The sequence below is a fragment of the Oncorhynchus mykiss genome, chromosome 9 (genome assembly GCF_057628025.1).
Source record: "Oncorhynchus mykiss isolate SJ-2025 chromosome 9, ASM5762802v1, whole genome shotgun sequence".
Classification (NCBI taxonomy): domain Eukaryota; kingdom Metazoa; phylum Chordata; class Actinopteri; order Salmoniformes; family Salmonidae; genus Oncorhynchus; species Oncorhynchus mykiss.
In genome coordinates, this window is record NC_143030.1 from 38,843,836 (window position 1) to 38,866,510 (window position 22,675).

At 41.9% G+C, this 22,675-nt stretch overlaps 2 protein-coding genes across 4 annotated transcripts in view; both read right to left on the reverse strand.

Annotated features, from left to right (window-relative positions):
- LOC110531972 (transmembrane and coiled-coil domains protein 1) overlaps positions 1-22,675 on the reverse strand; it is a 466,184-nt gene that overhangs the window by 260,686 nt on the left and 182,823 nt on the right. The window lies entirely within an intron of this gene.
- LOC110531968 (uncharacterized) overlaps positions 11,814-22,675 on the reverse strand; it is a 34,330-nt gene continuing 23,468 nt past the window's right edge. For all 3 annotated transcript variants that reach the window (XM_036987866.2, XM_021615516.3, XM_021615515.3), the window contains exons 3-4: positions 20,539-20,814; positions 11,814-15,327 (exon numbers count right to left, since the gene is read on the reverse strand). In XM_036987866.2, coding sequence (XP_036843761.2) covers positions 13,298-15,327; positions 20,539-20,814 — 2,306 coding nt within the window. In that variant the 3' untranslated portion in view covers positions 11,814-13,297. The remainder of the gene's footprint in view (positions 15,328-20,538; positions 20,815-22,675) is intronic.

Genomic DNA, 22,675 nt, shown 5'->3' on the forward strand with positions numbered 1-22,675 from the left:
AAAATATCTGAAAGGTTATATTGGGAAATTATAACTTTGTTATCTGAATACTTTCCTTGGTGCCCCAACTTCCTAGTTAATTACAGTTAAATGATTATTCAGTTTAATCGAGTAACTAATTACAGAGAATCTTTGATAAAAACGAAGTCTTCAGTTTAATGATAGTAAAGACATGACACCCTATTAGAGACACATATTTCCCTCAGATTACACAGATCCACAAAGAATTCGAAAACAAACCCAATTTTGATAAACCCCCATATCTACTGGGTTAAATACCACAGTGTTCCATCAAAGCAGTAAGATTTGTGACCTGTGGCCATAAGAAAAGGGCAGCCGGTGAAGAACAAACTCCATTGTAAATGCAACCCATATTTATGTTTATTTATTTTCCCTTTTGTACTTTAACCATTAGCACATTGTTACAACACATAATATGACACTTGAAATGTCTTTATTCTTTTGGAACTTCTGTGAGTGTAGTGTTTGCTGTTCATTTTGACTGTTTATTTCACTTTTGTTTATTATCTACTTCACTTGCTTTGGCAATGTTATATGTTTCCCATGCCAATAAAGCCCCTTGAATTGAATTGAACTAGTGACGAATTTCTGGCCAAGGGTGATCCATTTTTAAAATCATTCCTTCCTCCCTCGCCATGATACGTTGTCAGAAGTGTCCACTTAATTTGAGGGCTGAGGGGATAGGGTGTGTCTTTTAAGTGTTTGGACAGCAGCCCTGTATTGTAAGATATTGCACATTATTCTTAAAAAAATATATACACTACCGTTCAAATGTTTAGGTCACATAGAAATGTCCTTGTTTTTGAAAGAAAATTATTTATTTTGTCCATTAAAATAACATCAAATTGATCAGAAATACAGTGTAGACATTGTTCATTTTGTAAATGACCATTGTAGCTGGAAACGGCAGATTATTTGAACAACTAGGAAAATGTTCCAGAGATGCCTATTATCAGCAACCATCACTTTTGTGGTCCAATGGCATGTTGTGTTAGCTAATCCGAGTTTATGGGTTTGATTACAGGATCAAAATGGCCAGAAACAAAGCCCTTTCTTCTGAAACTTGTCAGTCTATTGTTGTTCTGAGAAATGAAGGTATTCCATGTGAGAAATTGCCAAGAAACTAAAGATCTCATACAACGTTCTGTACTACTCCCTTCACAGAACAGCGCAAACTGGCTCTAACCAGAATATAAAGAGGAGTGGGAGGCCCCGGTGCACAACTGAGCAAGAGGACAAGTACATGAGTGTCTAGTTTGAGAACAGACGCCTCACAAGTCCTCAGCTGGCAGCTTAATGAAATAATACCAGCAAAACACCAGTCTCAACGTCAACAGTGAAAAGGCGACTCCGGGATGCTGGCCGTCTAGGCAGAGTTCCTCTGTCCAGTGTCTGTGTTATTTTGCCCATCTTAATCTTTTCTTTTTATTGGCCAGTCTGAGATATGGCTTTTTCTTTGCAACTCTGCCTAGAAGTTCAGCATCCTGGAGTCGCATCTTCACTGTTGACGTTGAGACTGTTGTTTTGCAGGTACTATTTATTTTTTGCAGTTTTACTTTAGTACCTTATTACAAACAGGATGTATGTTTTGGAATATTTGTATTCTGTACATGCTTCCTTCTTTTCACTCTGTCAGTTAGATTAGTATTGGGGAGTAACTACAATGTTGTTCATCATCCTCCATTTTCTCCTATCACAACCATTAAACTCTAACTTTTTTAAATTCACCATTTTGCCTCATGGTGAAATCCCTGAGCGGTTTCCTTCCTCTCCGGCAACTGAGTTAGGAGGGACACCGGTATCTTTGTAGTGACTGGGTGTATTGATACAGTGTAATTTATAACTTCATGAGGCTCAAAGGGATATTCAAGGTGCCCTTGTTTGCGAGGCTGAATCTGTGTTTGAAATTCACTGCTCGACTGAGGGACCTTAAAGATAAATGCGCTGTATATGTGGAGTACAGAGATGAGGTAGTCATTAAATAATCATGTAAAATAGTATTATTGGTGGGGCTAGCAGCCCCAGCTTAGATATTCAACACACTGCTTCTTCTTATTCCGCCGCCTACTCCTACAGCGTTTATGCTAGAAACGCCATTCCAATTTCAGAATTGCGGAATGGTCTGGATCGAGTTGTTTGTATACTACTTTTTGATATCTGCTATACTTTTTACGTTCACTTTTTTGTCATCTTTTTTCACTCCGTCCATTAACATTGGATTTGTCAAGATTCTAAGGCTCTCAATTGTGACATCATCACTTCCAACTGTCATTTTCGAGCTGAAATTAAAGGCTTACCAGCTTCGTCTACTTCTCTGCTATTCAACTTTGAAGTTCTGACAAAAAAATATATTCTGATCAATATTTACAGCAGTTTAAGTAACCGCATCAACAGCATTTTCTGTAACATTTTTGCAAACAACGTCCGTTTTGACCACTACCGCAACCACTTAGAAAAAAAGTTAGAGCTTATGGCATATTCGTCTACTTCTATGCTATTCATAGCTGAAAATATTCCATATGGAACTTACGGTAGAGCTGTTTTTGTAACTGCATTACCACGTGTTTCGCAAGCAACTGCCGTTTTGACCACTAACACTATTACATACCACAACTTTACAACTTCTGACAGCAACCACACAACTAGTTACCATATCTAGTGACAACAACCACACAATTACATACCACAACCACACAACTTCTGATCACACATTTAACTACTGACCATATCCACACAACTACTGACCTCAACCGCACATCTAGTGACAACAACCACACAATTACATACCACAACCACGCAACTTCTGACCACACAACTTCTGTTCACACATTTAACTACTGACCATATCCACACAACTACCGATCCACATAACTGATGACAATTACATACCACAACCACACAAATCAAATGTTATTGGTCACATACACGTTGTTAGCAGATGTTAATGCGAGTGTTGTGAAACGCTTGTGCTTCTAGTTCCGACAGTGCAGAAATATCTAACAAGTCATCGAGAAATTCCCAAACAACAACCTAATACACACAAATCTAAAGGGGTGAATGAGAATATGTACATATATATACAGGTGAAGTCGGAAGTTTCCATACATCTTAGCCAAATACATTTAAACTCAAATTTTCACAATTCCTGACATTTAATCCTAGTAAGAATTCCCTGTCTTAGGTCAGTTAGGATCACCACTTTATTTTAAGAAAGTGAAATGTCAGAATAATAGTAGACAGAATTATTTATTTCAGCTTGTATTTCTTTCATCACATTCCCAGTGGGTCAGAAGTTTACATACACTCAATTAGTATTTGGTAGTACTAACTTCAAATTGTTTAACTTGGGTCAAACGTTTTGGGTAGCCTTCCACAAGCTTCCCTCAATAAATTGAGTGAATTTGGGCCCATTCCCCCTGACAGAGCTGGTGTAACTGAGTCAGGTTTGTAGGCCTCCTTGCTCGCACACGCTTTTTCAGTTCTGCCCACAAATTTTGCCAGAACTTTGGAAGTATGCTTGGGGTCATTGTTCATTCGGAGGACTCATTTGCGACCATGCTTTAACTTCTTGACTGATGTCTTGAGATGTTGCTTCAATATATCCACGTAATTCTCCTCCCTTATGACGCCATCTATTTTGTGAAGTGCACCAGTCCCTCCTCCAGCAAAGCACCCCCACAACATGATGCTGCCACCCACGTGCTTCACGGTTGGGATGGTGTCTTCAGCTTGCAAGCCTCCCCCTTTTTTCCTCCAAACATAACGATGGTCATTATGGCCAAACAGTTCTATTTTTGTTTCATCAGACCAGAGGACATTTCTCCAAAAAGTACGATCTTTGTAACCCATGTGCAGTTGCAAACCATAGTCTGGCTTTTTTATGGCGGTTTTGGAGCAGTGGCTTCTTCCTTGCTGAGCGGCCTTTCAGGTCATGTCGATATAGAATTCATGGATACTTTTGTACTGGTTTCCTCCAGCATCTTCACAAGGTCCTTTGCTGTTGTTCTGGGAGACAGAATGTGTCTTCTTCCTGAGCGTTATGATGGCTGTGTGGTCCCATGGTGTTTATACTTGCATACTATTGTTTGTACAGATAAACGCGGTACCTTCAGGCGTTCGGAAATTGCTCCCAAGGTGAACCAGACTTGTGGAGGTCTTGGCTGATTTCCTTTGATTTTCCCATGATGTCAAGCAAAGAGGCACTGAGTTTGAAGGTAGGCCTTGAAATCCAGCCTCCAATTGACTCAAATTATGTCAATTAGCCTATCAGAAGTTTCGAAAGCCATGACATCATTTTCTGGAATTTTCCAAGCTGTTTAAAGGCACAGTCAACTTCATGTATGTTAACTTATGACACACTGGAATTGTGATACAGTGAATTATAAGTGAAATATACTGTCTGTAAACAATTATTGGAAAAATTATTTGTGTCATGCACAAAGTAGATGTCCTAACCGACTTGACAAAACAATAGTTTGTTAACAAGAAATTATTGAAGTGGTTGAAAAATTAGTTTTAATGACTCCAACCTAAGTGTATGTACATGTCTGACTTCAATTCTGTGTGTGTATATATATACAGTGGGGCAAAAAATATTTAGTCAGTCACCAATTGTGCAAGTTCTCCCACTTAAAAAGATGAGAGAGGCCTGTAATTTTCATCATAGATACACTTAAACTATGACAGACAATACTTATTTTCCACCATAATTTGCAAATGAATTCATTCAAAATCCTACAATGCGATTTTCTGGATTTTTTTTCTCATTTTGTCTGTCATAGTTGAAGTGTACCTATGAGGAAAATTACAGGCCTCTCTCTTCTTTTTAAGTGGGAGAACTTGCACAATTGGTGGCTGACTAAATACTTTTTTGCCCCACTGTATATAGTCTGTCTTTGTACCACTCGGTACAAAGACAGACTGACAGGGGTGAGACAATTAATTGCAATTTATCTTAATGTTATTTTGTTTTTTCTAGGTGCACTGTCTCTCTGACCCTATGCAGCCAGGTCCCATCTCCTTTTTAAATCCTCACTAGTGTGGCTTGTTTGGTGTCTGCTGTGCAGGAATACCACAACAAGTCAACTACTTGATTGATGAAGGTGTGTCATCCAGCAAAGGCAGCAGTGCAGTCATCAACTAAATGCACCATTTCTTCACCAACTACGGAGTTGGGGAAACACATGTGGCCCTGAATTGTGATAACTGCAGTGGCCAAAACAAGAACAAGTTTGTGCTCTGGTATTGTGCCTGGCGGACCATGCACAAGCTCCACCAGTCTGGACCTTCACTTCCTGATCACAAGCCACACCAAGTTTGCCTCCGACTGGTGCTTCGGCCTCATCAAGCAGCACTTCAGAAAGACCAGAGTGACCACATTGTCGGAGATTGCTGGTGTTGCAGATGAAAACTTAACTCCATGTCTCACTTCGAGCGTAGGAGCCCAGCCGACCTCCTCCACTTTCTATGGTAGAAGAGGCTGAATGAGAGTATGTATCTGCTTTCCTGACCAACCTGATTTCATGGACTAGACATAAAATAGTAAAAGTAAATTCAGGACACTGAAATTAGTATGATACAGTATATTTGGTATGGTTACACACGGCAAGAGAGTTGGTTACTCTAAGGAAAAACTAAAGTAGAGTGGTTCGTCAGGGTGGATGGGTGGGTGTATGTTGCGAAATTCTAGCAAGCAAAAGGTTGCGAGTGCGAATCTCATCACGGACAATTTGACCAACTTTTCAACTGCTTACTACTTTTTAGCTACTTTGCACTACTTAGCATGTTAGCTAACCCTTCCACTATCCTAACTTCAACACTTTTAGCTAACCCTAACTCTCTTAGCTAACCCTTTCCCTAACTCTAAACTTAACCCTTTAATCTAACTCCTAAACTTAACCCTAACCTTAACCATAACCCCTAGCCTAGGTAACGTTAGCAAGTTAGCTAATGTTAGCCACCTAGCGACCTAGCTAGAATTCCTAACATATCATATGTTTTGCAAATTCGTACCAGATAATATGAATTGTAATTCATAATATACGTAATGGGTAATGGACATCCACACCATATGAAACTAACATACACTAAATGGCCAAAAGTTTGTTGACACCCCTTCAAATTAGTGGATTCGGCTATTTTATCCCCACCCGTTGCTGCCAGGTGTATAAAATCGAGCACACAGCAATACAATCTCCATATACAAACATTGGCAGTAGAATGGCCTGTACTGAAGAGCTCTGTGACTTTTAGCGTGGCACCGTCATAGGATTCCACCTTTCCAACAAGTCAGTTCGTCAAATTTCTGCCCAGCTAGAGCTGCCCCCGGTCCACTGTACGTACTGTTATTGTGAAGTGGAAACGTCTAGGAGCAACAACGGCTCATCCTTGAAGTGGTAGGCTACTGTGCACAAAGCAAGGTCCATACAGAAATAGTTTGTTGAGATTGGTGTGGAAGAACTTGACTGCCCTGCACAGAGCCCTGACCTTAATCCCATCGAACACCTTTGGGATGAATTGGTCATGTAGTGTATCATACTAAAGGAAGTATCTTGGATGTACGTACAGAATAATACGAAATGCTCTGAGACCAGGTTGACCTGTCTGGTCTTCACCATTCCCTCTGTTGAAATGACATTCACCACCCTGAACTGTCAGCCTTGGCTTTGATCTCAATCAAGAAAGTACTTCTCGCCTATATAAAATCAAAGGACAAACTATATGACCCTGCAAATGCCCGCTATTAATATCTTTGATATAATGTGTGTGAAACATTGTTGCATTTTAACTTTAGACTACTGGTTATTTTGTGTGCTGAACATGATACAATATCTTTGCAATGTGACGTAATAGCTAGCTTGTTCATTTTGTGTTTGCTAAATGGTTGTCTTTTTATTGGGGTCTACTGGCTTATTATTTTCGAGTGAATGGGCTTCTTTTTCTTTAACATTATTTGATGCTGTGTGTGACTGCTGTTTTTAATTGGCGCTCTCTTTCAGCATGATACTGAAATAGCAGAGACGGTGTGCCTTTTTTCTTTGCTCTGGCTCGCAGTAACTGTCCGTAGTCCTGAATCAATAGTTAGGCCTATGTGTGTGGTTGAATTTATTCCGCCACTGTAGCTACCCAGCTAGCACAGTGGATCTGGGCCGATTCCAACTGAGACTCGGGGCACTCGGCTGAGTCTGTGGCCCGAGTCTGGCCCGCCTTCGGCAGTATTACTTATGGGTAGGATGCGGGGATTGAGCTCGGGCCGATTCCGGTGTGAGTTATCTGGCCCACATGAGGTACTTGTGGCCCGGGCCGATTGTGGCTACTCTCTGGCAGATGATTACACTGGCTGCTTTTTATAATTAACATTTCATTATTTATTTATTTTTCCATATTTTCTCATTGTTTCTGTGATCAAAAAATTAACATTAAATTTAAATTCTTTAAGAGTCTTTGCTGTTTAAGTAGTATTTTAGAATTTTGAAACTTTGTGCAAGGCAATTGATCAGCATTAAAAACTTTGTGGATGGGGCCTTCCAAGTGGCGCAGCGGTCTAAGACAATGAATTGCAGTGCAAGCTGCGTTGCTACAGATGCTGGTTTGATACCTGTTTGGCCGGCCGGGGTGTCCTTGTCCCATCACGCTGTCTCGACTGCAGTCGCAGGCCGGGCGCATGCACACTGACACTGACACGGTCGCCAGGTGTACAGTGTTTCCTCTGACACATTGATGCGACTGGCTTCCGGGTTAAGCATGCATTGTTTCAAGAAGCAGTGTGGATTGGCGGGGTTGTGTTTTGGAGGACGCACGGCTATCGACCTTCGCCTCCCCGAGGCAAGATTGTAACTACCAATTGGATATGATGAAAAGGGGGTCAAAAACAACAACACATTTGGCGATGGGTATAATTTGTATGTATAAAATGTATAATAGTAATATTTAAAATGACTAAATCGGGTAATTTATAAACATTTGCATCGGGCCACTTCTGGAGGGATTCTGGTAAGATGCTGGCAATTCGTGCTGAATTCCAGAAGACGGAAACGGCTCAATTCCGGGCCGAATCCGACACTCGATTCTGGGCCGATTCAATCAGTTCCGGCCCCGGAAGAGGGCTGCTTCTGTGCCGATTCCTCATTGCTAGCTAGCTAGCCACCAGAGGACAACAACACAACTAGATGCAACAATTCAAGTTGTTTCTGTTAATGACATATGCTCTCAAAGCAATTTGATTGGAGAGTACTGAAATCCAAACTGGCTTCCCATGAAACTTTTTTTCCCTGCCAGGACCATTCACAATTGAGCTCGCTCAGTTTAGCTCAAAGCTGATTGGCTACATTTTTATACTTTTTTTGTCATGGGAGACCATATGCTCACTGGCACCCTTGCATTCAATGCTACAGGCGACAACAATGTCATACTCATTTGGACAGTATCAGATAGATGCCCTCAGTCGCTAGAAGTTGCTAAATGACATCATCACCTAATTTGCATAATTGGCCATGTGCATGTAATTGTGATGGACGCTTTAGGAGAGAGGAATAACGTCGTGGGGGAGACAAAAAGTGAGTGACCCTAAATGAAAAGTGAGTGACCCTAAACACCCTAAATATGTATAGAACTACAAATGAACTGTTTTCTGTCGATTCTTGTTTTTTTTATGTCACAATTCCAAACCTCCTCCTTTATCTGGGCTAGGGAGCGGCAAAGTGACCCAAAAGAGACACTCTGGCGGAGTTACTTAGTTTTAATTAAATTTTTTATTACATTTTTTAGTTTTTTAGTTTAGTTTAGGAGCCACAGTAAAACATTTTTTAACATTTTTTTTTGTTTTTGTATACAATCTACATTAACAATCTAAATGGACCAATAGAAAAAAACTGTCAATGGTAATGTGAGAGAATTATGGTGACTAGTCTGGCCCTAATTCAAGTAAATTGTTTTTTTAAAATGTAAACCAGGGCGGAATCAGCCAGCGGCGGCTTCCCGCTTGCGCGATACATTTGCAGTCTGGAAGCGGAGGGGTCTCCTGCTCTGACTGCAGCTGGCTTTGGGACTGGGGTGGGGCCCATGGCAGCACCCGCTGCTCGTTGAGAAGAGTAAGAACGATACGTGCTTTCACGCCAGAGTCTCCAAAAGTCTCCAATAACATCAGAAAAATTCGCTAGATTTGTCGCTAGTAGCTTTTTTGAAAATGTGTCGCTAGAGGAGTCTGAATACTCGTTAAATATAGCGACAAAGTCGCTAAGTTGGCAACACTGGATGGCCTACACGTAGAGAGACATAGGGGCGCTGTTTCGCTCGCTAGGAAGCTTTCTGCTGTGAGATACATTCAGCCTCTTGCTAATTGAAGGAAAATTGTGAAACACAGAGTGACAAAAGTATTTTAATTGTAATTTTTTGGGGTAAGTGTTTTGGGGAAGCCTGGCTTCCCTTAGTGTCCATGAATACACACCACTGTGTGGGCTATGGCCTTTTAAGCCTTATGAATGCATTTCTAGCATGTTATAGAGTAGCCTAAACAACGCAATTGTCACAAAATAAGTTGTAATATGTTAAAGGATAGAAGATCCTGACTGGGATCTTAAAGAGCCAAATAAAAACTAATTTACAACACGAAAAGTAAAAGACACGAGAATGTACGCTATAGGCTATACAAGGAGAATGTACGCTATAGGCTATACAAGGAGAATGTATGCTATAGGCTATACAAGGAGAATGTACGCTATATACAGTGCAACATGTTTCTTATATTTTGTGTATATTGTACAGTCACCGGCTAATTATCTCCACCCAAATAAAAAGCCCCACTCTGGGCAAGAAAAGTCAGATCTGCTTCCTCACTGTTAAAAAAACTTCACAAGGACTAAACCTCACATCCTAAACACCCCATTGTTTTGGTTCTGGAGAAAATAACCTACATTTCTCATTTTTACAGATGGGGCTGCCAACTTAAACCAAAACTCTGACTTCCATAGTCTCTATGACCAACTACTTCACTGACAGCTGGGACAGAAGAATAACTTCCAGGCCAGGCTGGATTACATTCTCTATGTCTGATGTTGATGTTTCATTAAAGACAGTGTTTGGGTTTGTGAATGACTGTGTATCCATCCTCTCTCTTTATCCTTCTTAGGAACCACGTTGGTCTCCTACATTCTAGACCTGCTGTACTTTGGTCAGACAGCCCCTGAGCTTCTGACATCCAAGTTCCTTTCCTGAAGATGCACATTCCACTTCCCTTCAGTTTATAATAGAGAATTGGAAAACTTCAACATTTACTTCTGCCATTTTGTAATTTCACTGTAAAAAAAATGGATATGTAAAAACATGTTTAAAATCAAGAGAGGGATTGGTGACGTTGTTTATGGCCATCAAACAGCTACTTTATTACTCTACTGTTTGTCCTGGGGGTGGAGGTTCTAGACAAGTTAACCACCTCTCCTCACCTCAAGACTCACCTCCCAGTCCAGTTGCTGCCCAAGTCCATCTGGGAGCAGAACTCCAGGGTACCGTCTGCATACATTTATGCTTGTCCTCTATGTTTCTCTGTTATATACCTCTCTCTCTCACTCACTCATGTGGCCCGTAATGCCAAGGACACAAGAACAACTTCCTAAAAAGATTCATGGATGGAAAGATTAAGTGAACAAGATAATAAACGAGTAAATTAATGAGCTGTATAATAATATAGGACTGCCTTCATTATCTAAAGCAATTTACATGTTGTGACATTTTTAAGACCTGTACTACAAGTGTAATAACACATAATACTGTAAGTAAAGAGTAATAAGTAATAACATTATTTCAGATTATTTTAAAATATTTCTCATATTTATTTGAAACCAGATAAGATGCCGCAACACAATATAATACAACTTTATATAGAAACAGTCAATTAGCAAATGAATTAAATGAATATGTTGGAAAATCTCTACTTCTGCACTGTGATGACTGTTCACAGAGGAGGACTGATTGGTTTGCTGTACTATGGCACAAACAACACAAACATCCCCACAACTGCCAATCACTGCTGAAGGTCCTTCTAACCCAACCCCATAATGCAATGAAGGAGAAGGCAGAAGTTGTCCCAGATCACGGATAGAGGGTCAGATATTCGTCATCCATCCAAATGGTTAAGGTTAGAATTGGAGGTAGGGTGATCTGATCCTAAACGTGTAGTTATAAGGAATGTGGACAACAGCACCACCCCATTGTACTGTACTGTAAATATTAAACAAGTCAATCATTTCACGTCACAGGGAGAGACTGCAATTACCCTGAAAGAGGCAGAAAACAGCTGATCCTGTCGCACAGGGACCCAGGCCGTGTTCGGTATGACACATTTGGAAGGATTTTAAATATAAAAGAAAAAAAGGTGATCTAGTACCTCCCCATTTTACTCCGTTTCAAAATATCTTCTCCCATTTTGTGCCTATTTTGCTCAACCCAGGTCTCAAAAGGAGATATGGGACTGAGGGTCGACTCCTGGGCTTTGTTCAGTATCATTTTAAAATGGACACAGCTCCAAATTAGAGAGTGCCACTGCCATTTAACCCCTAAAAATGAAATGCTAATGTCTACTGCAATCCCTGGTATTGTTTGTTGTGAAACTTATTTCAACACTTCTATCCTGAACAGAGCCCTGCATATCAGAAATTAGGGCTGGACAGTCACTGTTCCCAATATTCCCCCATAAGCCATGACCAGTCATCACTCTCTTGGCAGATAACTCTGTTCAACGCTTCAAAGACTGCAGTAAACCACTTCAGATTGTCTTCACAGTAAATACCTTTTGATCATTTTTGAAGTGCACCTTTATTTACAAAGATCCAAAAATAACATACATACTTTCTTACGTTACATAATATACTTGTATGATATTTTCCTCTTGAGTAGTAAAAATACTTCTGCCTAGAGTGCTCATGTCTAGGCTGTAGCGTACTACAGTACAGAAATGTTGTAGTTCATAGTACAGTAGGCAAATATAATTAAATATACGTAGCTGCTTAGCTGTATGGAGCAAGGAGCATAGCTAAAAAATAAAAAAAGTTCACGGTGTGCAGTGATATGCTGCAACTGATAAAATATTGTGGGTATGTTTATAGTGATGTCAGTTATATTGAGTGTTACAAAATGCAGTCATGGGCTTTGACAGTCTGTGATGATAGAATGTACCACACACAATCAGCAGGTGAAATGTATCAGCATCATTTTCAAACTAAAATGTCTGGTTTTAGCAGGAACTATTTTAGCTTCAGCTCCGGGCAACAGCCACAGTTTCACAGGATAATGCACTTTCTTTCTGCGTGTCAGTTCAGTTGTTTAATAAACATCACATTTACATACAAGGCAAACTACTGAAACAGCAACTCAATTATGAGCCGATTACCAGCAATCCTATGCATGTGGACTGCTACACGAACTTCCTGCGAGAGGAAATATGGAAAAAGACCACTGTTGTCACGCAGGTCATAATGTGTTATTAATGTATTTTTAAGCATAACTTGAAATCAACCACCAATGTGATCAATGTGTATGGCACAACTCTTAAAAACACATGAACGTATGCATCAAGTTCAAATATCAAGGACAGAAAATTAATACTATCAAAGCGAACAAAGTGAATAAATTCATATAAAGGCATTTTTAACAGGGGCTTTCAGAAAGGAAGGAGCCACGACGTTCATATTTAACATACATGGCTGGCAACAGATTCAGAGGGAATGGTAGAGAGATGACCAATAAACATTTTAAGGAATCCCTGGGTAGTCACCAATATGAATCCTGCATCAATCCATTCCTCTGTTCGCTCAGTACCACCTTAAATAATAGTGCTACAAGGAGTGAATGTACAGTATGTGCTGATGTATGTGATGCTTGAAATGCAGCGAGTTAATCAAATGTACACAGGTGTGTATCTGTAGGCGTGTGTTTGTGTGTGTGTTCTGTTGTTCACACAAGAATCTGAGTCAGGTTAGCCACACCTGTGCCATATATACATTTGAACCACTCACATTTAGAGCAAACACTGGATAATGTCCCATATCTGTTTTTACTCAGGGGATATGAAAGCTTTTATGTATTTTCCCTCATCTTCTCAAAATAGGTCCTCTGTCCATGATTCACGTAACATTCCTCATGTAGTTGAGTCAATGTTTATGATAAAGTCTAGTTGACTAGATAACACTTAGGTAATAACTTTAAGTCTAAGGTCTTATGTAAGTTTGTTTTTTGATGGTTTTGCTTGGGGCTTGGTCATTGGTCCTGGGTTAGAGTTATGGGTTCAGAGGTCAATAATCTCACTGCTGATGCTGGCTAAGTCATCCTGCCTGCTGACCAAGAGGTAACTCTTCCCTCCCGCTCCCTCCCTCTTTACCCTCCCCCTCTGGGTCTTCGTGTCTGGGGTGAGGAACAGCCTTGTGTCGACTTCCCCCTCATCCCCAAGATGCCCCTTGGAGGTTCTGGAGGGGTGCAGGGAGATGGGACAGGAAACTGAGGAGGGGACACTGGCTCCCCCGTCCCCGGCCCAGCAGTGCCCCTGGTGAGAGGGCGTGGGGGGAGCAGTGACCTGCCTGTTTGGAACACTGCTGGGCACACTTCCCCCAAGTGGCACGGAGGAATCTGTACAGGCTAAGCGATCTTCACTGCTGTCAGAGATCTGTGGGTCGGTGTTCCTGCGGAGCCAGGGGCCCCCCTGACTGACAGCTGAGCCCGGGAAGGGAGTGGGTGAGGGGGCGCACAGGGGCTGAAACAGGCTGCCCCCATGGAGGAGGTGCTTTTGGTGCAGGGCCTCATCGATGCTGCGGCTCAGGTCGATGGGGGAGGGGGGTCGCAGGTCAAACTCATACAGAGACACCCCTGACTCCTTCTCCTGCTCCAGGCTGCCGCTAAGCAAGTGCAGTGGGGGGTGGCCTAACGCCTGCAACAGAGATCCTGTGGACCTGTCCGACACCCCATTTTCTGCAGACCTGCCCCTCTGGTTACGTCCACGGTTGCTGTCCTTGATGCCACGGGGGAGTGATGGTGGAGCCTCACGGTTCTTGTTTCTGATCAGACTCTTGCTGATGTCAGCCCCTGAGCGCTCCTGCCCTGCCCAGTTATTAGGCAGCTCCCCCGCCCCGCCTCCTCTTACTCCTATCCCTCCCACTCCGTTACTCTCTGACTTCCCACAGGGCTTCCCTGTCAGGCTCTTGACTATCTTGGCCCAGCAGGTGTGTTTATGAGTCGACCCAGATGACTGTCCAGGTGAGGGGAGATCTCCTCCCCCCCTGCTCTCCACTGCTCCCTCCTCTCCTCTCCCTTGGGCCCTCTGGGGCCTCCAGAACACCCAGGAGCCCGAGAGAATGAGAGAAAAGGCCCAGGCCAGCTCCAAAAGCCGGGCCCAGAAGTGCACCAGCCACCAGTCCCAGCAGAAGCTCCTCCAGTCCCCCAACATCCCGTAGAGCCACATGGTGGCGTGGACATGGAGCCCACAGCACAATGCCCCTAGGAGGGCAGACAACACCAGCACACGACCCACCACCGACCCTGCCCTCCTACCCCCCGGCCAAGCTTCAACTGCCCTCCCCTCCTCTGGGATAGGTGGCTGGGTGGGCGGGTGGTGGAGGCTGGGGAAGACGTAGCACAGGAAGCCCAGACAGAGTGCCAGGCCCCAGCAGAGAGATAGAGATTGCAGGGTGACAGGCACGGCTGGGGACAGGGCTGGGGAGAGCAGGTCAGCAGCCAGCAGCAGGGTGCACTGTAATACAGCCAACACAGCCACCAGAGGAGGGCGCTCCAAAGCAGATGGCAGCAGACTCACACCTGCCCCCTTCATGGCGACCAGCACCAGTGCAGCCTGAGCCCACACCAGTAACGGCAGAGGGAGGTTATAAAGAGCAGTCAATGTAGACCGTGGAAGAATCTTCCTTGTTCCATATGGGTCAATCAGGCACATAGCTGCCCTGGCTGCGCCCGCCAGGAGGAGGAGGGTGTTGGCCAGGACCAGCGCACCACGGTGAGGGCAGTGCATGCTAGGGGATAGGACCAGAGCCAGGGTCGCTCCAACCAGGAAGAGCAGGAAGAGGACAGCCGAGCCGTAGACGTGGAGCCCCCAGGCGAAGCCCAGCGTCCTTCTCAGGTCATCCCACAGGAGAGAGGTGCCGTTGGGGGAAGTTAAGGAGCTGAGAGTGGAGGAGGGAGAGGAGAATGGGTGGAGGTGAGGGCGGCCCACAGGGATAGAGTGGTTCCTCTGAACTGGGCGGGTGTCATTTTTGGGGTTGTACCGCCCTCTGACTATATGTAGAGTAGGGGTGATGTGGAGAGGGGACATCCCTGGAGGCAGAGAGAGAAATTGTTAATTCATCATATTGAACTGTCCCAAAACATGATTGTTATGATTGACAATAATACTCAAATACACTTTCTTTAATATAGCAGAACCCAGCTAAAACAAGTGGACACATACAGTGGACCATCTACCCCACTAGAGGGGGCTAATTTCCTATGAGAAGAGTGTATTGAAAGCACAGCAGGTTCTCCTAATAACCCACAGGGAGTTGAATATCTTGACCTTCTTTTCTCCTACCAGGCCAAAGGACACTCAACACTCAATATTTAAACTTTTCCAATGAGGGCAAAAATCACAAAGGGTAATTGTGAAACAGTTCACCTCTTTCAACCCCAAACAGCCCTCACACACAATCCAAATAGTAAATAGTCTCTCTCTCTCTTATTATCACCTATCCATTTTTGGAAATGTATTGAAAATTAAAATACATAAATACCTAATTTCGTTAAGTATTTACACCCCTGAGTCAACACATGATACAATAGCTTTTGGCAGCATTTCCAACTGTTAGTCTTTCTGGGTAACTCTCTAAGAGCTTTGCACACCTGGATTGTACAATATTTGCACATTATTATTTTAAAAGTTACATTTTTGACTTAAATGGGCTTGAAAATATATGGCAAGACTTGAAAATAGCTGTCTAGCAATGATCAACAACCAACTTGGCCGAGCTTGAATATTTCTTTAATGAATAATGTGCAAATATTGTACAATATTGTGTGTGTGTGTGCATCTGATGTGCAAGTGTGTGTGAGGCGCACACTACTTTCTTAAAGTACATACAGTATGTGTTAAAGATTAGAGTTAATCACAGGCAAAATCCTAGAAGAAAACCTGGATCAGTCTGCTTTCCAACATACATTTGGAGACAGATTCACCTTTCAGCAGGACAATAACACAAGGCCAAATATACACTGTTGCTTACCAATATGACATTGAATGAGTGGCCTAGTTAAAGTTTTGACTTAAAACAGCTTGAAAGTATATGGCAATACTTGAAAATGTCTGTTTAGCAATGACAAACAACCAACTTGACAGAGCTTAAAGATTTAATGTGCATTTAGATAATCATGTGCAATTATTGTACAATCCAGGTGTGCAATCGCTTCCAAAGGTCATTCTAACGAATTGAATCAGGGCTATGAATAATTATGTAAATTAGATATTTCTTTACTTAATTTTCAAAACATTTAAACTGTCATTATGGGGTATCGTGTGTACATGGGTGAGAATAAAATCTATTTAATCCATTTTGAATTCAGGCTGTGACCGAATAAGTCAAGGGGTAGGAAAACATTCTGAAGGCACTGTAGAATTTGTAGCAAGCAGTGCACTGGGTTAGTCAGATTTGAATAAATAAAAAAGAGCAGATGAACTGGAATGACATTCACTCTCACAAGATGGCCACACTCCCAATAAGCCACGATCACGACTGCATTGAGGCATAGTCGCTGTGCTTCTATGGCTATATGCACCATGCCACTGCCTATTTCATTTGCTCATTCAGCAAACAAGACAGTTCAGTGCCTTTAACACAGTCAACACACCTTTATTTGCCCTTTAAGTTCTGACTGAATGGACGCACATTTGAAAGCCCCAGGACGGTCCCCTTACTTTGTGCTGTTATAATTTATGCTATGAACTCCTGCAATTTCATTAGGGCAGTTCCCCCTCATAGCAAAAAGCTGTCAAAACAATCCAAGCAATGTTCGCAAGGCCTATGTGCCCACGGAGGCGGAGCTGCTGGCAGTCTCTGAGGGGCGGAGTAGGAAGTAACTGAACAGCTTGTTTTGAACAATATCTATTTAAAACAGGAAAATGTACACATTTACCACACTTTTATGAGTTGTGATAAAAAAAATGTTATGGACGGCGCACTGTTATTGTCCCAGCGTCGTCCGGGTTAGGGTTTGGCCGGGGTAGGCCATCATTATAAATAAGAATTTGTTTTTAACTGACTTGCCTAGTTAAATAAAGGTTCAATAAAAATAAATTGACATTTTCAGAAATTACAATGAAAAATGTTGAAAAAAATCCTGTATAGCACATAATATATCTGTGGGAATGGAGCATGAAGCACATGACACAAATTGAAACTATCAAAGACCTGCCACAATATCTATCACATATGCCTGTTCCCCCTCCCTTCACACACTCTCTCGCTCTCTCTCTGACACACACGTGTTCACACATGAAAATGCACATACACAATACGATCTGCAGTTCAAGGTAAAACAAGCAAATCATTTTCCCAGAGAGCTCCACCTTATCCTGTTAAGCCAATAACACTCCAATCACAATTCCATTTTAAATTTTTTTTTTTTTTTTTTAAATACTTTGTTTTTTTAAAATCCCTCATCAATCTACACACAATACCCAATAATCACAAAGGAAAAACAAAGTATTCAGACACTTTACTCTGTACTTTGTTGAAGCACCTTTGACAGCGATTACAGCCTTGAGTCTTCTTGGGTATGACGCTACAAGCTTGGCACACCTGTATTTGGGGAGTTTCTTCCATTCTTCTCTGCAGATCATCTCAAGCTTTGTCAGGTTGGATAGGGAGCGTGGCTGCACAACTATTTTCAAGTCTCTCCAGAGATGTTCGATCGGGTTCAAGTCCGGGCTCTGGCTGGGCCACTCAAGGATATTCAGTAACTTGTCCTGATGCCACTCCTGCGTTGTCTTGGCTGTGTGCTTAGGGTCGTTGTCCTGTTGGAAGGTGAACCTTGACCCCAGTCTGTGGTCCTGAGCGCTCTGGAGCAGGATTTCATCAAGTATTTCTCTGTAATTTACTCCGTTCATCTTTCCCTCAATCGTGAATAGTCTCCCAGCAACTGTCGCTGAAAAACATCCCCACAGCATGATGCTGCCACCACCATGCTTCACCGTAGGGATGGTGCCAGGTTTCCTCCAGACATGACACTTGGCATTCAGGCCAAAGAGTTCAATCTTGGTTTCATCAGACCAGAGAATTTTGTTTGCCGCAGAGATGGTTGTCCTTCTGGAAGGTTCTCCCATCACCACAGAGGAACTCTGGAGCTCTGTCAGAGTTACCATTGGGTTCTTGGTCACCTCATCAAGTTGTAGAAACATCTCAAGGATGATCAATGGAAACAGGATGCACCTGAGGTCAATTTCAAATCTCATAGCAAAGGGTCTGAATAGTTATGTAAATTAGGTATTTCTGTTTTTATTTTTAATACATTTGCTAAAATTTCTAAAAACCTGTTTTCACGTTGTAATTATGGGATATTGTGTGTAGTTTGACGTGGAAATATTTATATTTAATCAATTTTTTAATACGGCTGTAACGTAACAAATGTAGAAAAAGGTTTAAATACTTTCCAAATGCACTGTATGCTGTCCAAACGAGAAATATATGGGGTTTGGCTCAACTTTAATCTCAGACAATTTGTAATCGTAAATTCTACCAGTCTCTCCCAGCCTTCTCTAAAGACACACACACACACACACATGCACACGTGCGTGCTCGCTAGCTGACGCACGCAAGAACGCACACACACACTTGGAGAAGTAAAGAAATGGTGAACAGAACACTCAGAGCTCTTTGAGTCCTAAAGGCCAGCTTATACGTGGTCTAACAACATGTCTGTAGACAATTAGATTGCGACTGTCAGTTTCCATGTTGCACAGACATGAAAAAAGTTTAAAGGCTGGTTTACAGTCCGTCTATCGACATGTCTGTAGACAATTGTCCTATAGCGAGATGATTATATCAGCAGTCCAGGTCTCCAAATAGCATACTTTCTCTATTTCAACATCAATGAACCCATCCGTTTAAAAATTAGTTCAGTAAATGTCAACCTAGCAAGCCAGGCAACCAAAAGCTATTTCTAAACAATGCTTTTGTTCATTCTAGCTGGCTAGCCAGTTCAAATAATGACCAGAGTATAGCTGACAACTATGAAAGCACATACTATATAAGCATCTCTCTGTTATCATTATTATGAGCCATTAGTTAACCTATCAACCTCAGTGTTCTGTAAAGAGGCATAGTCATTCAGTTTCAGTACACTCCTGGGGACAACAGACCAAATGGAGGGTTGTTTAAACGTGGCTCAAATGTTGTCCTGATAGTATCAAAGAGACCCCACGTGTCATTATTTTCCTTTTCTGTCTGCTTTTCCTCTCCTCTACTTCTTCCTGTTCTCCATCACTCTCTCATCCATCTCGTTTTCATTATTCACCCTGTGTACTTTCTATACCCTTACCACTCCTTCTGCCTTACTTTATCTTTCACTCACTACCTCCTTACTCTTCTATGTCCTCGCTATCCCCTTCCATTGTTCAAACTCTCAGCATCACTCTTTAATCCTTTATCTCTTTTTCTTATTTTCTCTACGATCTTAGAATTGGAAGGAACCCTTGGAGATCCTCAAGGAAGCATGGCTAGTCAATGGTTCATATTTGCACCTTTGGTTAGTTGAGGGTTTATTGGAGGACCCTTTAATGTTTCAATGTAGCATGGCTTAGTATGTGGTGTGTGGCTTTCTGATAGATACTTTTTGGCCTACCGTTAGAGTAAATGTAATTCCTGTTAATCTCTTCAGTTGTATTGTCATATTAAGGTTGAACATTGACCGTTTTATAGCTTCAATGAGGCTTACAGAGTTTTATGAGTTCCCCAAGTGCCTAGTCAAATCCCAAACTAGGAACAGTTACTATAGGTAGTCAGCTATGTTAATATTATATTAAAATATGTAATATGCATAAACACTCAATTTTTATAACTTTATTTGTAGTGTACAAACTTAACATGATGAACAAGAATTACATTTACTCTAATGGGTGGCCAAAAATAATTATCTGAAAGCCACGGCTCCAATAAGCCACACCTCCATTTTTCTGATATATTATTAAAAATATTTCATCGGTGTAGCAACCCAAAAGGTGTTCCAGGCATATTTACTTTTAAGAGTGTGCTACATTGTTTCTATGCTCTTCTCTCTGTCCATCTTCCTCTCCTTCCTGCCTGAGTCTACCCTGGGCACATCCACTTTCCATCCCTCTCTCACCTACTCTGTCTCTGCCTCTTCCCTCCTTTGAGCCTCTTCCAGGAACTTCCAGTAAAAACTCCAGCTGCATAAATAAAAAGGATACTTAGGCCCAGTCAAAGCGGCTTTTGATTTCCACCCAGGGAACTACAACACCCAAAAGCCTACTTTCTCTACCTGTCTTGGCAGACTGTTTGGTGGTACTAGTAGTTCTTCCTGGTTCAGTAGCCTTTGTCGGTTGATTGGTTGTGCTTATTGAAGTATTTATGGGTTCTTCTTTTGTTGTCGTCGTCGTATTGGTTTTAGTTGTGGTGGTTGCTCCTTGTGCTGTGGTACTTGGCTGATGATTGGTTGAGCCAGGAGTGGTTGCTATGGGAGATGGTAATGTCACAGTGGAGGTCTGTCCTACTATTGGTCCGTCTGTGGCTGTAGTAGTGTTAGCTGTCATATTACCTGAAGAAAGACACAAGAGACATGAAGCAGCCCCACTGCTGACAACTACATAAATGTCACTCAAAAGATCTAACAACATGATAAAGAACCACTCAGAGATTATAACACAGTACTCAAGCTCCAGTTATGGATGAACGTCTACTACTCCACTAGTACTTCTACTGTAGGTTAAAACATATTCCTCTGAAACTACACTACCAGTCTCATTCAAGGATTTTTTATTTATTTGTACTATATTCTACATTGTAGAGTAGTAGTGAAGACATCACAACTATGGAATCATGTAGTAACCAAAAAAGTGTTAAACAAATCTAAATCTATTTTATATTTGAGATTCTTCAAAGTAGCCACCCTTTGTGGAATTTCTTTCCTTCTTAACGCATTTGAGCCAATCAGTTGTGTTGTGACAAGGTAGGGGTGGTATAAGAAGATAGCCCTATTTGGTAAAATACCAAAATATATTTTTGATTCTTCAAAGTAGCCACCCTTTTCCTTGATGACAGCTTTGAACACTCTTGGCATTCTCTCAACCAGTTTCATGAGGAACGCGTTTCCAACAGTCTTGAAGGAGTACCCACATATGCTGAGCACTTGTTGGCTGCTTTTCCTTCACTCTGCGGACCAACTTATCCCAAACCATCTCAATTGGGTTGAGGTCGGGTGATTGTGGAGGACAGGTCATCTGGTCATCTGATGAAACACTCCATCACTCTCCTTCTTGGTCAAATAACCCTGGAGGTGTGTTTTGGGTCAGTGTCTTGTTGGAAAAACAATGATAGTCCCACTAAGCACAAACCAGATGGCATGGCATATCACTGCAGAATGCTGTGGTAACCATGCTGGTTAAGTGTGCCTTGAATTCTAAATAAATCACTGACAGTGTCACCAGCAAAGCACCCCCACACCACCACACCTCCTCCTTCATGCTTCATGGTGGGAACCACACATGCAGAGATCATCCGTCCACCTACTCTACGTCTTACAAAGACACGGCGGTTGGAACCAAAAATCGCACATTTGGACTCATCAGACCAAAGGACAGATTTCCACCGGTCTAATGTCCTTTGCTCGTGTTTCTTGGCCTAAGCAAGTCCCTTTTTCTTACTGGTGTCCTTTAGTAGTGGTTTCTTTGCAGCAATTTGACCATGAAATATATGCAGGCTCCTCTGAACAGTTGATGTTGAGATGTGTCTGTCAGTGGAACTCTGAAGCATTTATTGGGGATGCAATCTGAGATGCAGTTAATAACAGAGTTCTGAGGCTGGTAACTCTAATGACCTTATCCTCTGCAGCAGAGGTAACTCTGGGTTTTCCTTTCCTGTGGCGGTCCTCATGAGAGCCAATTTTATCATAGTGCTTGATGGTTTTTGCGACTGCACTTGAAGAAACTTCAAAGTCCTTGAAATTGTCCAGATTGACTAACCTTTTTGTCTTAAAGTAATGATGGCCTGTTGTTACTCTTTTCTTATTTGAGCTGTTATTGCCATAATATGGACTTGGTATTTTACCAAATAGGGCTATCTTCTGTATACCACAGCTACCTTGTCACAACACAATTGATTGGCTCAAATGCATTAAGGAAAGAAATTCTACAAATTAACTTTTAACAAGGCACACCTGTTAATTGAAGTGCATTCCAGGTAACTACCTCATGAAGCTGGATGAGAGAATGCCAAGAGGGTGCAAAGCTGTCATCAAGGCAAAGGGTGGCTACTTTGAAGAATCTTAAATATAAACACTTTTTTGGTTACTACATGATTCCATATGTGTTATTTCATAGTTTTGATGTCTTCACTGTTATTCTACAACATAGAAAATAGTCTAAATAAACTTTTGACTGGTACTGTACATATAAGTTTAT